The sequence below is a fragment of the Parambassis ranga genome, chromosome 2 (assembly GCF_900634625.1).
Source record: "Parambassis ranga chromosome 2, fParRan2.1, whole genome shotgun sequence".
NCBI lineage: Eukaryota > Metazoa > Chordata > Actinopteri > Ambassidae > Parambassis > Parambassis ranga.
Window position 1 is genome coordinate 8,261,732 of NC_041023.1, and position 18,358 is coordinate 8,280,089.

Here is an 18,358-nt window from a genome sequence, read left to right on the forward strand (position 1 = left end):
TTTAGAAACAATCCGGTTGTCACAGGCAGTGTTTGTGTCCACCTCGTGCAGATGTGAACCGATCGCAGTCCGGTGTAAGTGCACCTGTAGTACACCGTTACACCGTGTAAAAGGGACAGATAAAAGAGGGAGGCCATAAAATATATCTTGTCCATATATCAGATTTATCATGACAGGCTGTTATTGGTGTTGATATTCCAGTAGAAGCTGCAGAACGGCCCTTGCATCCGTTATTAATGCCAGCTATGATAACAGTCATGATAAACAGTCTTCCTCTGGGATAAAGAAATGATATACTGACCTGCAAAGTGTTAAGTAGAGGAGCTCTCAGCAGGATTAATTTAACTTGTTTGTGAAATGATGTAAGCTGTGTGAGCTGTTTAAAAGCCTTGTTAATTAGCTCCTGCTGGTACTGTGTTAGCTGTCCGGTGCCTTTTGTAAAGTTAAAGTCCATTAAAAAGCATGTTAAACCGTAATTTGTTGAAAATAATAGATGATGTATTGAGTGGCGGTAAATCAAACTGCTGATAACAACTTGACTGAGAGTCGGCTTATTGCACAGTAAACAGCGAACATTGCAGCATGTACTGCTTCTGCAAAGGTGTTTGTTTTGTATATGACTAGATTAAGTTTGACAAGTCTATCCATACGAAACTGGACTTCATCTCACAGAGGAGCCGGCACTTTGTTAGCGGCAAGAAAAAGAGGGTGAGCAGAGAACAGTTTTGAAAATTTGTTTATCCTCAATTAATGAGGAAGATGCAGTGAGGGTGGAACTTGATGGGAAGTGACAGTGGACGGTCCAGTGAGGCTGCAGCCTGCTCCTCATGTTTTTTCCCCCCCTCTTCTTCTCATACTGTCTCTCAGATGTGTTGTTAGGCGTGAGATGTCAGAACAGCATGACTCTCTTAGCAGAATTTGTAAAAGTGAACAGCTCCACACAACAAATACATGTGTGCAACGCACACACTAAACACCCATATGGTTTGGAGTGCAGAAGTACATACCATACAATGGTAAATCTCACTTACGTACAGATCATCAATCACACACAAGACTCAAATTCACTTCACACTGCCAAGGAGTGCTGGAGTAAGTGCAGCGCCAGCCATGCACAGCATTGCTGTCTTTCCCCATGACTTATCCATCCGTTTTTTTTTTTCCCTCACTCTGAACTGTATATGCTTCAAGTGTGCATTTGCTGGAGTGCACTGGCCCTTACATTCTGGAGGTGAATTATTGAATTCCTCTCTGTTGCACCCCAGCTAGCTCTCCCTGGCACAGTCCTTGAATAGATGCTCGCTGGACCTCTTAGAACTGAACCATAACTATCCGCCCTCATCGGATAGAGGTGAATCAGTGCACTGTGTGATACCCATCTCCCAGCTTGACATTAAAAACACTCGGCGGATTCAGAGGGGGAACATTATGTTGGTCTCATGGATTTGACTGGCGAGGCAGAATTTGAGACAGGGCCACGGTCGTCCTTGAGTTGCTCTCTCTGCTCTATCTCTCCTCGCTCTATTCTTGCTTCTTTCTATACATCTCCCTCTCATTTTTTGTCTCCGCTGCCCTTTCAGAGTACAACTGCAGCTACTGTGCCGGTGCCAGCAAAAAATCGTCTGTTCAGGGTTAAAGTTTCATACACATAAGAGAGATATTGTTGCAGAGCCACAGGGGGACTGACAGGGAGAATGAGCAGCTGCATTTTCACTGTAAGCCTTTGGACACCACCACAAATTCTGCTATAGTAGCAAAAGTACATTTTGAGACAAAAGCTAGCATTATTAGCTGACTGGTAATTATTTAATTGTGTTGCTAATCTTTTTATGGCTAATATTCTGGTGAGATTGTTGCACCTGAAATGATCCATGTGTCTACAAAAGGCGCAGCGCCTGATAAACGAGCGCAGTCCCACTGTGGAGAGGAATGGACCTCCCATGAAGACATGACAAATACTGTTACATGCTTCATCTGGCGCCCTGATCCTCTCATACACACACACATACACACATATATGTGCACTCAACAAACATAACACATCCATCCAAAGACCATGTCCTCTTTGGTGAGGACAAGTTTCTTTTTCTTGATAACATCATTACTGGCAGCATTTCATGGTAATAAACAGTCATCAAACAGATGAAATTGATAGTTTGGATCACAGGCTGCCACAGTATCACAGAGCACATCTGGCATGGTTATACTAGAAGCTAACCGTCTTCCGTTTTCACCTTGAAGGCTTGTTGAAACATTCATGTTTCCCATTTTTCAGGGTTGTTATTATTTAGATTTAAGGTGTAGCATGGTATTCCATGTAGCTAGCTACCACATTATTGTGTTTATTTCTATTGTATGGTTGCTGGCAACTAGGATTGAGCTTAAAAGGAAATTATTTACATTGTATTATACGCAATTAAAAAACACAACTGTACAAGAGAGAACTATGATAGAATTCTTTTTAGTCAGACCAGTGTTTCTTGTGTTTTACCTTGACTTGACATGTTTCGACTACTTCCTGCAGTCTTCCTCAGAAGTCACATGATGTTACGTGACGTGTCTGCCAGCTGATCTTATGCAGGTTGTGGCGCCATTCTCCCACTACTCCAGGTAGTGGGGGAACAGCGCCACCTGTAGTCCGGCTTCCTCAGCGCTGTGTCCCAGGTGTGGGACAGCAGTCTGGTCTCCTCAAGACAGTGTTCCAGGTGTGGGACAGTGTAAAAGTTCCCTCGTCCCGGTTCATTGTCCTATTGGCCCGCTTCCTTATTTCGATGGCGTCCTTAATCCACCGTTTGAATTTGTTGTCCTCGATTCCGATCACAGAAAAAAAAAAAAAGTACAAGAGAGAAATTAATTATGTCCTATAAGGTCTGACTGCTAATTTCAGCCTACAGCACCTAAACCTGTTTAAACCTAAAATGTGGTCAGACACATTTATTTATGTAAAAGACAGACATGTGAATCAATAAGTGAAAGGAGGATTACCTGTCATGCCTGTCATTGTCATTTCATTGTGGAGGACAAAATAGATACACAGTAGATAAACATCCCATTGTCAGGGGTGATGAATCCTTCATCAGTATCAGGCTCCACACATTAATCTGTTAACATACAGTTGCGTTGCCCCTTAGCTGCTTCAATTTCACAGTAACGATTCCCCCCTTTTCCCCGTAGGCCTCTTTTATGTTTGCAATTAAGATTTTTGAAAAACCATTAAAAAATGAGATTTCAAATTTCCATGTGATTGCAAAGACCAAGATAAGCCGTTACCCACATCACTGTCAGCTTGTGAGGCTTCATTCATTGCTATTCATCAGCGTGCACTGCTGTGTGTCTGCCGCCTGGGTTAGGAAAAATGAGCAGTTCACCTTCCATGGCTCAGTCTGTGGCACGTTGTGTCCTGTATAGACAGACTGTGTTGCTAATAGTTGGGCAACCCTGGTAGTCTGTTAGCCCCGAGGAGGGATTCATGCTGTAGATTAGAGTGAAAGACCCCGGATGCTGGCTTCCTTTTCTGGGATTACTCAAATAGAAAAGGTGCCTGAGGGCATCTGGAATCGTGGTCACAGTCGAGGTAGATGAAGGCAAGTTGTAAAGCGTGCTATTGTAAACGTTAATGCAGCACAAACAGGACAGGATAAATGAGAGCACACTCAGTCAGATGAAGGAGGAAATCTATATGGATTCATGTTACAATCTTTCATCCTTGTTTTTTTTCTAGTTTCATTGGAAACACTTATATTACCCACAGTGTATAGCCTTCAGATTAGGGCTCCTGGTATTCTGTGCTGTATATAGTTACCACTCAATCATCAGCAGATGTTCTGTAGAACCAGCTTTTCCAGACCAAGAAATACTACAGGATTAGTCTATGTGAGAAGATGGAGAAGTACTCAGTGACATAAAATATATTAACTTACCACCATCTAAACCACAAAAGCTCCTGCAGAGAAACCAGATGATTGGAGAACCACCGCCTCACGTTTGTTCTTTAAGCTGGTAACATTTCTTTTATTTCCCTTTCTAACTTCTGATAGGAAGCACAAACCTAACATTTTCCTAGAACGGTTTTTATAACCAGACCTGCAAGCATTATAACATCAGGCCCTGCGAGGTGAGGATCTGTGTGTGAACTCTTCTCTGTGGCCTCGAGCTGTTTTCAGAGTGAAGGCGTCGCCTGAAGGTAGTGATATATCAACACCAATTTGAAGCAACAGTGTAGACAGGCAATAATATTGGATACCATAACCTGCGGCAGTGACAGAGGTAGCAAAATGGCGAGCTGTGGGAGGGCTGTGATTGGGTGTTTAGTGCTGATTCTGATCGTCGCAGTCAGATATGACAATACTGATATTTATACTGAGGTCCTTACTGTTAGAACCACAACTCATTTTTAAAGCTTTATAAAAAAATGTTTCACCTTAAAACAATATACCTCAGTGTAAGACACACCAAAAAGCAACAGTAGTGGTCAAATATTCAAAAATAACTGGTGTTTACGTGCCTTTTGATGGTCATGGACTGTATATAAATGCACATAAAGTCTTCCGATATGAGTGGTGAAGGTTGTAGTAGGGTGAGCTTGCTATGCAACAACATCTGTAGCTAAAAAAATCAGTACAGCATGGAAGTGTAAAAATTGCAGTTCCTTGTGTGGCCACTTGAGGGTGGCTCCAAAAGTGAGTCAGAGACCTTATATTTACAACCTGTTATAAGAAATATTTGTCCCCTGTGTGTTTACAAGACATTCTGGAGTTTAAAATCTGCCAAGATTTTAAACACATTCATTTTCATTTGACTCATGCATGCTGCATGCTGCTCAGTTGCATCCTGATCCTGTGTAGGTCTGGGTCAGAATGTAAATTATCTTGAGAGCCTGCTATGTGTAGGAGATCCTTCAGCCATAATGGATCAGGCAGTAAAAACGGTCACTGTTTGTGTGACATTTATGTTTTCGCTCGAGCTATTTTATGACTGTGATTACTGATTAGCTAAGGTAAAGACCAGGTAATGAATATCACCTGATACACATCAGCGTTTCATCAGTCGGAGCATTGCCACTTGTAATGAGCGGCCATTAAAAAACACTGCCGGTCGTTAGATTTTTTTTTTTTTTTTTTACTAGATTTCTTATTTACTGTACATTGTTTCTTCTCGTTGAGTGTATATCAATGTATTTTACAACCAGGGAGCTGATATCATCTCATCTCCTGTCTAGAGGAGGATCAATACCATCTTAAGCAGGATGGGTTTTATACACACACACACACACACACACATACACACACACACACACACACACACACACACCTTAACATATGCATGCATTGAGGGCTTGTGTAAACATGGGCTCATACATTTGTAAAAGATCTGTTTGCAGCATCCATTTATCTTTCTCTTTCCCTTACACACAGAGGACAAATCAAAAACATATATTGTCTATTTGTGTCAATCTCTTTCTCATTTTCTTTCTTCTCCAGTCGTCAATGGACGGACACACAACCAGACAGACAGTGGAACACACACACACACACACACTAAAAGCCCCTCTCTCACAGACACTCAGTCTCACAAACACAGAAAATCGAAATCACAAATCGGCTTAACTCTCCCTGACACGTCTGTGAATTAAGCCTTTCCGTTGCTCTCCTTTTCCCATTATAAAGGCATTGTCAGAGGCTGAATCAGTAACAGGTAGCCCACAGCTCCTGCTGCTTCCCTCTCGCTCCTCTCTTTCCTTACCTTCTCTTTCTTTTTTGTCTTCTCTCACTTTACTCACCCTTTCCCTCTAATTCTCTCTCCTTCTCTTCCCTCCCGCTGTCTCGTCTCTGCCTTCTCCATGACCTCCATCAGCTCTTTCCCTAATCATCTCCGTCCTGTCCTCAAACTGTCTCTCTGTCCCCTTCTCCGTTTCTTTATTCGTCTCTTGCAGCCTGTGTTTGAACATTACAAGCTAGTTTATACATTGCAAAGGAAAAGCATGTAGATGAGTATATGACGGCTATAGTGAGTGGTAAGTTTTCTAAATCTATGCAACGATTATTATTAGAATGCATTTATATATAATAATGTCTTTGTCGCTAATTTGACTGTCAGTCCTCACCGATAGGAGGAATCCCCACATCACTGAGTGATAGCAGCGCAATTAAAACAGAAATAGTGTGTCTGTAGTGTAGCGTGTGCAGCTTTCTTTGCATTTTGATTTAGTTTCAGGCTCTGGGAACATTAATTATTATTCTTTTGCTTAGCCTGCCAGTTCAATTAAGCTGACAGAGGCACACTTGTTTTCTTTTTTGTTGGGAGATGTGCATTGAGTTTCATATTTAATTGTATTTTTAGTATATGTGTTGTCAAATTGATTTGTAACTCATGGGTTGGTAACTCGCGATATAGCAAAGACTTAGATCGGAGAGGAGGGTGAGGAGGAGGGAGAGGGAGGTAAGGAAAGGAGAGAGTTAGCTGGCTGTGTTGTGAATGCAGGGAGTCGACAAGCAGAGCGATTCTGACAGGCAGTGTCTGCACAGTTTGTTCTCCAATAGGCCCACACAGAGTCACCGATGGGGCGCACATACACTAAATAGAGCTGCACGCACACACAAATGCATACTGTCAGTCTCGTTTGCACTCGTGACAGTCAGTGTGTTGCAGGCCTACCCGCAAACACGCTTACAACAGAGGCACTAACACACAAAGTGAAAGGAGAGGCAAGCTAAAGAAAGGGAAAAGGGGGGGAGGTTTTGTTCCTCCCAGGGCTTCACTGCCGGGGAAACGGAGCTATCATGACAAGGGATGAAAGAGCAACAATGGTTTCATCACTTTCCCTCATGTTTCACTGCACCGTGAAAAAGAAGCTTCTAGTGTTGTCATCTGCCCCGTTAGGGAAAACACACTGTGCATTGTACCAGGGGGGGGAAGAGTGAGTGAGAGGCAGGGACAGAGAGAGGAGGCATCTTCCTCTCTGTAACCATACACACCCACGCTGTTGATACATCAGCAGCAGATATTGATGATTTTGATGGACCAGTGACAGTAGTGTGTATTGATCTTGAAAATGTGTTATGTTGCTGTTTATTGACAGTGTGCCTCTTCCCTTCTTCTTCTTCTTCTTCTTCTTCTCTGGCTGTGCTGTCCTCATGTCGCCCCTGCCTGGGCCCCACCCTTCTCTCTTCCTCTGGTTTTATTGAGTTTCCATCAATCTTTCCTTCTTTCTGTCCTCCTTTGCTGCACTTTCTCTCACAAATCATTATTTCCCTCTTATAAGCCACCTCTCAGTTGCAAAATCACATTTTGTTTCTTTTATTTTCAGCATATTAAGTCTTAATTTTTAGAAAGTCTTCACAATTCTTCTATTACATCTCACCTTGTGCTTACCTGTTACCTCTTCTCTCCCCCTAGGGTGCAGTGATCACGCCAGCCATGGACCACACTATGTCCATGCAGCCTGCCAGCATGATGGGCCCTCTCACCCAGCAGATGAACCATCTGTCCCTGGGCACTACAGGAAGTGTGAGTACTCCAATGAATCACACACACGAACAGCCTCACACAGGCCCATCAAGCTGCCGTAACTGTCATGAGAGGACTTCAGAACGTTGATGCACTCATCTGGGGTGACTTCAGTGGTTGCTGTGTGACCATCATGAAGATAATGCACTGATAATACACACACAGCAGATGAGCTGCAGCTGCAGGTTGAAAACTACAGGTCAGAAAATCAGAATTAAAAAGACATACAAGAAAAAGTTCAAGTACAAATGTGCTGCAGTGTGTTGCTTATCTTAACGGTCCACATCTGCTTTTAAGAGCTGAAAAATTAAGTGTTGAGTCAGAAGATGGCAGGTGTCCATTGCACTATTGTTAAAGGTCAGGATGGCCCTGCTGGAGTTTTTTTTATCCATGGGAACATTGTTCATTTACTTCAGAAACAAAAGCACACACTGAGTAAGAGATGGATTTTACATTTCCTTTCAAAGAAGCCAAACCATCTTATGCTGTCGCCACATGTGCTCAGCCATGGAGCTGCCGTATCATTTGTTTTACACTGCATGCATTCACCACCAGATACAGAGAGAGCATATTTCCTCCCTGATCTTCCACATTAAACAGATTTCCTGCGAAGCTGAACAGTGTGACAGGGCTCTCTGTTCTCTACCTTCCTCACGTTCACCCTCTAATTTCCCTTTCTTTTCTCACACTTTCTGTCTCCCTCGCTCTCTCTAAATCTCACATCACATCTATCACTCCATCAGTTTTCCTTTTCCACACACACACACACTCACTTACAGTCACTGCCCCCTAAACCATGACCCCCGCCCCCCCTCCTCTCCTGTTTCAGGATCAAGTCGACTTAGAGGTGTCACACAGTTCTGAAGCCTGACTTCCTGCCCTAACCCTGCTGCCCGGGGGCAGGCAAGCAGACAGCTTTGCTCCGGCACTGTGTTTGATCTCTCTGTGTGTGTTTGTGTGTGTATGATTGAAACAGGGCTGTATTGTACAGTTACCCATGTGTTTCCAGGTGAGCTGTCAGCGACTGTGACGCCATGTTGGCTCTGTCAGGAATGCCCCCTCCCTAATCTGCCCCAGCTGCGCTAACAGCCAGGATTAGAGACAGGCTAATCTACGATGATGGCTTCTGATGTTTGATGGGTTGTATTATCGTAGAAAGTGGGTTAAGGCACTCTCTCTCCTTTTTTTATTTCTGGTTTACTCTCCACCTCTCCCCCTTTTTGCTGCTTAGCTATCCCGAGGCAATGTGCTATGTAGCATAACTTCTCTGTGACTGAGCTGCACACACGGCATGCCACACTTGATCGTCTATGGGAATTGAGATAGGTTTCCTGTGAAGCTGATTCTAATGCCAGATGTGAAAGCCTTTTCATAATGCTTGATTGGGAAAGCCTGTTAGGAACCGGGATCTGTAACTATCCATGTAGCAAACTGGACCTGACACTACATACTCTTCAAGCACATTCCTCGAGTGTACACACATGTGGCGAGGTTGTTTTGATTGCCCCTTGCTGGCCACGTGATTCAGCCCTTTGCCACAGAACAGCACCTGCAGTGAGCACTGTGTCCAGAGTCAACAAGTTATCATGACTCGTTCTGGCCACGGAAGGAGAAGCCACACCTCAGAATACTCTTGGCCGTTCCTTGGCTCGCTGCGGCTGTTTGTGTACGGCTGTGGCTTCCTTCTTCACTCCAAGAAAAGAACCAAATGTTCCCAGTCCGCCCAAAAGCTGTGACACTGCTGCGGTGACCGTATGCTTTCCGAGAATGCTGTGTTATTTTGCAGTGCGGATCAGCGTGCAGGGGTCAGGCCTTTAAAAAGGAGTGGCAGGGAAAACCTAGCCTCATATTGAGGAAGCATGGACCGGTGCCGCCTGATGGTCACTGCTTTGGAATTTAGCTGCTTCACCCAGAAAGTGTTCTGCTTACTGTCGGCTCAGTTTGGTGTCTGAACAACTTGATTACAGAATGCTAAAGAACCTCAGGCTGGCTGTTTATGGATGGCACACATAAACATGCCATCCATGCTCCTCGCTGATTTATTTTACCGTCTTTGGTGCATAAAGCTCAGTTACTGATTTATTTACCATCTTCAAGCTCTCGCCACTTAACAGGAGTCTATCTGTCATGCACTGTGTGTGTCTGTAAGCTGCTGCGCATGTGTGTATGCTCTCTTTGTCATTTTGTGTGTGTGTTGCACCCCTGTCGTCGTCTGTGTGTGTGTGTGAGAGAGAGAGAGCGACACAGTGTTTGACATGACAAGAGGTGACCTTCCCTCTGTGTTCTCCATCCTATTCCTGTCATGGCATGTATAACCTAGGTCTTTGTTGTCATGGTGACAGCAGTGATTGACAGCTTCTGTGTCCCTGGAAGACAGATTTGTATGAAGTGCTTTCCTCTATTATCTGTGCTGCTTCCCTTGGTTTTCTATGAGGAAGTTAGACACCGTATGTTACTCTACATTTCCATGGCTATATTTAACCTTTACCCACTGAGGGGGAGTTGCCTGAGCACTGAAACTTTCTACTCTCTCTCCATGTTCAGACAGTAACACATGTTGACACCTGGTTGATTCGCAGTACCACTAAGCAGTTTGGTCTTTCCAAGACCTTGAAGGTAATTGTTAAGAGAGGGAAAAGCCTTTTTCCTGCATTTTTAAATTTTACAATGCATTTTTGACTATGTTGAAAGGGCTTGTAGCCAAAAAATACAGCACTGCCACAAGTTTTATTCCTCGGAATTTGATTATAAATTTAAAGCAGCTCTTTCTTTAAAATCTGGGTTTTCAAAAAAGACAAAAAAGAGCCTCACAAATATAAAAAGTTACTTTTTGCAGTCCAGGATTTGTCCTATAAAACACACCAAATCTGATGTTACGGGGACTTTAATACAGTGATGGAAGTAGTAAAATTAGTGAAGTAAAAACCTGTTGTGTTTAAATATGTGACTTGTGACTTTGCCGGTGTAAATCTCTGCAGGCAGGGTCTTAACAAAGCCAGGGGACGAAGATATGAAGAGCTTTTCATAGCAGAGTGGTACAGCGCTGTGATTCACAGCCACTGGTGTGCAGCTCCAACAGTTCCCATCGTGTTGGAGCCCCACAGCTAAGATCAATAGTCATCAGGGCCCATCCCACACGCTGCACTGCCATTAATAACCCACTCTGAGTGGCTGGATGCTCTTGCCTTGACCAACTGTTATCCTTCACCTTGCAGATGATACAACAGAGAGGATAGATAGACGTGGAGACTGAGTGACGGGCCGGTGATTTATTTGGACATTTAGATGCTGTGCCACATCCCACTCATGCCAAAGCTATTATTTATGGAGAAATTCTTATAAAACTGAACCTTAACTGACTCTTCATCATCATACCCACCACACATAAATTGTCTTATGCATCATTGTGGTGCAGAGGCCCAAATAGTTGTAGTACCAGAGTAGTTCTGTCTATAGATTTTCATGCTGGCATTGCTGCATTGCGGTCTGAATTTATACTGTAGTTATAGGTGTGTGTGTGTGTGTGTCATGGAGAGTGATGGTGGAAAGGAGACTTAAGGAGTCTACTCACACCAGCCTCGTTAAGGAGCTATTCAGGCCTCCCGTTCATCAAACATACGCACATGCCATCTGCTTCAGGCACAGGTGTGTGTGTGTGTGCATGTGCATAAATGTGTGTGAGAGTGCAGGAGTGAAACACCATTTATGGCCAATTAAGGATGCTTTATATTACCCAAACCTGTCCCCTGACTATGGACAGAGAAGTATTAAAAGAGTTGAAATTGGACAAAAATCATCTTTATCACCATAGCAACCCTATTCACTGTCGCAGGGCTTGACATCTCCCTGAATTGCCACAGCAGCGACTGCAGAAATGTGCCGTGCTCAACCTGCCACATTAAATAGGTTAACTAATAGTTGTGGAAGACGGAAAAAAAACCTTATCTTATTACATTTTCTTGTTAAATCTAATTTGAATTCCTTTTGCAGTCCTGCAGAGAAATATAACATTTCAAATGGACATTCTCCCTGTGACAGGGAGATTTTGATACAGCTAATTATCTCCTACTTCCCTTCATTTGCTTTCATGCAGCCCTCACAGGTGAGCTGGCAGAATAAGTTAATGGGGAGGAGAGGCGAAGACCTAAAGTCCTGAAGAAAATTGGTATGCATGCTTTCGATTCACCAGGGAGAAGGTCACTTCAACAATCTGATAGGCCCTTTTAGACGATAGCAGGTTGAAAGAGAGGGAGTGGGTGGGAGAGAGAGTGACAGGAAGGTGAGAGGGAAGAAGAGATGACACAGAGAGGTAATGTGGTAATGTGTCAGGAGGTCTGGATATACCGTCCGAAGTGTGACAGCCCTGAGTGCGTGATAATCTTAAAATCACATACAACGTGGCACTCACATGCGAACGCACACCAACATCCATCCCAGGGCATCCTCCTGGCCATGTGTAGCAATGGTGGGGGAGTTAATCACCCATGTCCATGGCCTTTAGCTGCTCTCATTAGCGGTGAGCGGTGGAGCCGTACCCGATCCATTAGCAACGCTGCCGGTAATGACACTTCACCAGCACCGCCGGGCCCGTGGCCAAGAAAGGCTTCGCAGCCCGGCGCAGCCCCTCCATTACTGCCTCCTACATGCACGCTTTTTAGCACTGGCAGGAGGACTGAGAGGTAGAGGAAAAAAATAAAAAGAAAGAAAAGGATTGTACTTCCCCTTTTCTTTGGTCCGGAAAAGCATCAGGAAGACTAGGAGAGGCGGAGAGGCAGCCTGGTGGCTTTTATCTGGGATCACATCCGTTGGAGCTGTACTGCAGCGTTATCGTTCCAAGCCTCTTTGTCTTTGTCTGTCTTTGTCACACACACACACACACGCGTATCCCACACACAGTTATACACGGGAGAGCCCATACATGCACAGCTGGACATGGAAACAGTGATAAGTCATCATTTATGCACAGGCATGTGCTAATTAAAATCGAGCACACACACACACACACACACTGATAAATCAGTCTCTCACTGGGGTCCACACACACACACAAGCACACAAGCACACAAAGAATTCATGGCAAGTTGCAGAAATAAGCTTCCCACAAAGTGCCGTGTCCTCATCCATATTGCATGTAAAAGCCCCGTGGCTGTCATGTAACCAAACCTGTGTCACGTCTGTAAAATGGCCATTGTGAAGCAAGCTAGCACTGTTAAAAGCCAGGGCAGGCATGACTAAAGAAATATAGGCCACGGGCAACAGACCTCCTGCTCGTTCTTCCCCCTCTCTCACACTCTTACACTCTCCTTCTGTTCTTTAGCTGTATTTTTTATGTCCTTGGCTGTGGCCCGGTGCATTTGCCTCCCTGTGAAGTCTCAGTGAGCCAGCAAGACATCTCCTCCTCCTCCTTCTCCTTCTCCTTCTCCTCCTCCTTCTTCTTCTTCTCCTTCTCCTCCTTCTTCTTCTTCTCCTTGTCCTTCTCCTCCTTCTTCTTCTCCTTCTCCTCCTCCTTCTCCTTCTCCTTCTCCTCCTCCTTCTTCTTCTTCTCCTTCTCCTCCTTCTCCTTCTTCTTCATCTCCTCCTTCTCGGCCTCACTTACACTCTCTTTTCAGATCTGCTCTGCTCCTCTGAGCGTGTACACACATTCTTTTAGCGCCCTCCAAAGGACGTAGAGGGCACTGCACTCTCCTATTCCCAGTGTGGGAGCAGTAACAGAATGAGCCTTCTGCAGAATTCTGATATCAGTGCTTGATATCTGAACATTCTGATCTTAGATTTGCCATTGTGTAAATGTGTGTGCACGGATTTTGATACATGTGTGTCTTTTGTTTGTGTTTCAGTACATGACTGCTGCAGCCGCCGCGGCGCCTATGCAAGGGACCTACATTCCCCAGTACACTCCTGTGCCTCCAACAGCCGTCCCTGTTGAAGTAAGACCCTCACTTCTAAACTCTGTCAATGTTTACCCAGAGGAGGACATCATTACTGCTAACAGCCACCAGCCCCTTCCTTTCTTCACTATTTCTAAACCTGCTCACTGCATTAATAGGCAGATTACATTTGAAGCATACTTTAAATGGCTCTCATTCTTTTCCAAACAAATGGTCTCACAGCAATGGCAAATAACGAGGATCAAAACTGCAAGCAAAGCAGGATGAGTCAGAAGTTTTATAGCATTTATGGGGAAAGACATTTGAAGTACAGACTTTTCTCACTTCCTCGGCGGCTGTCTGAGCTTCTGGCAGGTTCAGACAGTCCTGCCTTAGAAATGATGAACATGGAGTGAGTGTGTGGGCAGGCAGGCAGGCAGGCAGGCAGCCCGGCCGGTGAGGAGAGCAGGCCAGCTGTCTGGCGGCTGACAGTGCGGTCGTATTCAGATGGACTATCAGTCGTGTATCAGATGACAGGAGCTGAAGTGAGACACAGTGCCGGCGGTGCTGTCTCTCTCTCTTTTACCTCCTCTGCCGGGCTCTTCGGGCTAGTACGTAGCTGGAACACACACATCCATCAGCTGCAGAGCCCTGGTTAGCCCACCGGCTACGGACAATGACAGTTTTCCCTGACAGACCCATTAGTTGCTCCTCCTCCTTTTCCTCCTCCCCCCTTCCCCTTCACAGAAAGTTACAGTCTTTCTCATGGAGGAGAACGATGTAGTTGTAGTGTAGCCTACGGCACCTCTTACCTATTTAATCCTCACCATTGTCCTCTCAGTGGCAGCGTCAGCAGCGGGGTGTATATCACTGTATCAGCCGGTGTCTGGAGGGCTGATGTATGGACAGGGCGCAGTATCCTTGAGAGCTTGTTAAAGGTGATTGAGATGACTCGCTGATGGGGGCTATCAGTAATGTTAGACACATAAAGAGGCTAAGAGGCTGCAGTGAGACGCAGAGTACACACAGGTTGTTTTGTCTGCAGAGAAACAAGTTTATTTGAAATCCTTAATATATTCCTTTAAACCATTTACTCCTAAAACCCTTACAATTGAGAAATCAAAGAAATCTGGAAGAGTAACTTAAGACTTGCACAGGTCTGCTGAGATGGACAGTATCACACATGTACACTCAGAGTAGACAGCAGGAGGGGTTTAGTAGCTTCAGCCACACACTGGTTCCTGTTCGCGGCTGACACGTTCTCTCCTGTGTGTGTGTCCCCAGGGAGTGGTGACAGACGCCTCACCCCAGACAGTGGCTCCTTCATCACAGGAGGTGGCTGGCCAGCAGCAACAGATCCAGGTGGACAGTGCTGCCGACCATGTTCCTGCTTACTCATACCAGTCCAAGTAAGTCAGACAGGGAAGTGAGTCGGAGCCTGTAACCCTTATATTCTCAGGCACTTTTTAAAGATGCTTTGAAAGTATAAATGTATACAGGGCCGGCCCAAGCCTTTATGGGGCCCTAAGCAAAATTTCATACCACCACCTCAGCATTGGATGCTTCATCATCCTATAGGCTGCACTGTGTGTAATACATGCTACTGAATGTGTAATATCATCTCGATTGTATTAATCAATGTTATTTTTTAAAATCATTAAATCAATATCATGGACTTTTGTTGCTCTTGGGGGCCCTAAGCAACCGCATATTTCGCATATGCCTTGGGCCGGCCCTGAATGTATATAAGATGGCTAGGATCAGATCGTTGGCGTGTTCTTATTATGTGTTTCACTTGGAAACATCTTGTCTGGTTTCAGAAACCTGGTGAAAGGACGAAGTTCCAGTGTTACATATTGGATGCATGGTCAGCATCGCAATGCCTCTGAACACTGATGAGCATGTGATACCTTCAGCTTTGTATGTGTGATGCTGACCGTGCATCCATGTGCGATGTGACAATAGTTAAAAATGTGCACATTTTGACTGATGAACAGAAGCAACACATTCATACTAGGCCTGTATTTATGGGTATGATTATATGTAACGTCATATGCATGCATGATCTAAGCTGATGGAAAATCATAACCACAGTTTAGTTTTTGTGGGAAAACAAAGGCAACACAAAGGAACAGGAAGTGATTAAAATGACTCCTGGCTGCTGCTGTCATTCACTCGTCAGCTTTTTATTAATTTATTTTTTTGTTTAACTTTCTGACCTGATCAAACTCTTTAATGTGCGTCACTTTGCTTCACACATCTGACTGAGCTGTCAGCTGTCAGCTCTGTTGCTTCTCTGTGTTTGTAAAAATTGCGCTTTGATTACAACCCTCCCCTCCTCCTCTGTGTGTTTTCTCCTCTTTCATCAGATAGCAACGGCCTGAGCGAATGTTCCTGTGACAGCGTTGCCTTGAGACAGAAGGTGGCTGCACTGTGAATGTGAGGAAAAGAGAAAAGAAAAGAGATTGCTTCCAGATTGCCCAGGCACCAAAAAAGAGACACTTTTTTCATTTCCTACCTGGCCTACGAGAAAAAAAAGAAAAAAAAATCAAGGAGGGAGAAGAGGCAAGGAGTGCTGAGGAAAGGGGGAATGTGGGGGAAATTACTGGGCACAGTGCAAAGAAGTGAAATTGTTTAGTCTGGGAACCTGCCTGAAGGGCTGAGCTGAAGCTTGAAAAGTTTCTCAAAGAAAATTCTAAATGAATTTAAAAAAAAAAAAAAGAAAAAAAATGATAAAATGATAAAAAAAAGATTGAATGCGCAGGTAGGTGATGAAGTTTATTTTATAATTAGAAAAAGGGGGAGTCAAGTTTGAGATACACACAGAGATTGTCTTCCTCAGATATTAAGCTACAGTTTCTTTTCAGTCTTTTTTTATGTTCTAGTGTTAAATCTTAGTTTTCTAGATATATTCAACAAACAAAGTGTTGTTTTCTTTCTTGAATCTTCATGGCCTTAATTTGAAGGGCGCCAGAAACTTTTTACAGAGTTGAAGTCTGACGTCTGGTCGGGGTGAAAAAAAAAGAAAAAAAAAAGCAAACAAAATCAGAGTCTTGGACCACGCAGAGGGTACAAGACACTGGATGAGTTCTAAAGAGGAAAAAAAAAGAATCTATCACATAAGCTGTACAGATTTAATAGAGAAGAGCTTTTTTCTTTTCTTCATTAGAAGAAAACTTTGATAATTATTATGTCAGAGGTAACTAAGTGTCAGAAGAAAACTAAATGTCTGTTGGGGGAAAAAAAGACTTGAGGGGGGGAGAAGAAGCTTTGAAGAGATTTTTCACAATGAGGAAAAAAAACAGAAAACATAAGAAAACATGCTGCATTGTGGATGCAGTCTGTTGCAAATGCTGAACTTGTTTTTTTATTATCATTATTATTTTACATGGCAAAGTTGCTGTCGATGACATTAGTGCTTTTTATCTGCCACATTTTACCTTTTTTATGAGCTTTAAGATGTTTTTAGCCCGCTTTGCTTGTCACACTGCAAAAAGAAAAAAAAAATTTAAAACTGTCAAAAAAAAAACTACAGAAACATTCTGGCAGTAAAATAAAAAAAAACAGTAGATTCAGTAGGAGCTTATGGTTTAAACCAATCAGTGCAAAAGCAATAGAAGAAATTGTTGACAATTTCTGTAGTCTTTCCTAGTTGTGGATCAAATGCAGCCCGTGGATGGCCATTTTTATACCAAAGATGAAGAGACACTCTGAACCAGAGTTTTGTTTTGTTTTTTTCCTTTTCATTTTTCAGTTTGATTTTGTTGTTGTTGATGTTGTTGTTGATGTTGATGTTAATGTTCATATTGTTGATGTTGTTGTTGCTGTTGTTGTCTTTTTTTTTTTTATTTGATGGCCGGACCAGTCCTTTCTATCCTTTGCAACGTGTTCTTTTTCACCAGGTTCGATTTTTTTTTCCCCACCGGTTGTCCAAGCTGTCACACACTCATACACACACACACAGATGCACACACACATATCTAAACACACATACACTTTTAGCCTCACACACACACACACACACACATCAGACAGTATTTAAATGTGTGACGCGGCCGGTGACAGTCCCTTACCTCCACCTCCTCTCTTTGTCTTTATTTTCTGTTGCCGTGGGTGCATTCCACGTCTCTCTGAGATCCTGCAGGGAAAACTTTAGGAAACAGACTTGGGAATGTTGCTTGCTCCGCTCCGTGGTTGTTCATGCTTTGCTTCCAGCCTCAGTGATTTCTGTCTGTCTCTTTATCTTTTTTGATTCAACCATACTAAGCTTCTGTGGGAACCTCCCTGCTGCTGTTTGACCTTCAGTCGTCTCCACAGAGGTCACGTTGGTAACACGTGCTCAGAACACCAGGCGAGTCATGTTTGCTGCACACATCAGGTAAGTTAGTCACAAAAATGTGCAAAATGAACTCGTTAGCAATGATTGCATAAACTTCATGGCACTGAGCTGATGTGTCTGGCAGCCAAAGCATATTGAAAATATTTATTTTAGAGTCCAATAGAGTTTCTTAATCTGTTGATATCTTGTTGAATGGGGAAAAAAATGAAAAGCTACACCAGCAGCTGGTTAGCATAGCTTAGCACACACTGCAGACTGGAACCAGCAGAAAGGAGCTAGCTTGGCTCGATGCTATCGAAAAAATTCACCTACCAGCAGTCATTAATCCCTAAAAATATCTGCCAGCCCAGAGTAACAACAGGAAAAAGAACACTTTCAGAGTAAATGCTCAGAAAATATGACATGTTTCGGAGGCTGGATTTGTAATGTTTTCTAGTGTGAAATCTAGTGGCATTAAAATGCAATCTCTGTGTGAACAGGCCTTACAGCCACTTAGCTACACATCCTGATGTGGTGTTGGGGCGGCCAGGCGCAGCAACAATATGACAAAATGTCACTGGCACACTGGCAGGCCAACAGGAAGGTTGCTGTGGGGAAATGTTGCACTATTCCTTTAAAATACTCTGACTCTTTCACTCACTGAGAG

The 18,358-nt window shown here is 43.7% G+C and overlaps 1 protein-coding gene across 6 annotated transcripts in view; it reads left to right on the forward strand.

Annotated features, from left to right (window-relative positions):
* rbms3 (RNA binding motif, single stranded interacting protein) overlaps positions 1-16,902 on the forward strand; it is a 217,419-nt gene extending 200,517 nt beyond the window's left edge. For 5 of the 6 annotated variants that reach the window (XM_028432383.1, XM_028432392.1, XM_028432400.1 and 2 more), the window contains 4 exons: positions 7,396-7,506; positions 13,344-13,433; positions 14,658-14,782; positions 15,743-16,902. In XM_028432383.1, the coding sequence (XP_028288184.1) occupies positions 7,396-7,506; positions 13,344-13,433; positions 14,658-14,782; positions 15,743-15,746 (330 nt within the window). In that variant the 3' untranslated portion in view covers positions 15,747-16,902. The remainder of the gene's footprint in view (positions 1-7,395; positions 7,507-13,343; positions 13,434-14,657; positions 14,783-15,742) is intronic. The other variant, XM_028432420.1, reaches the window with a different exon arrangement.
* Positions 16,903-18,358: the final 1,456 nt, after the last annotated feature.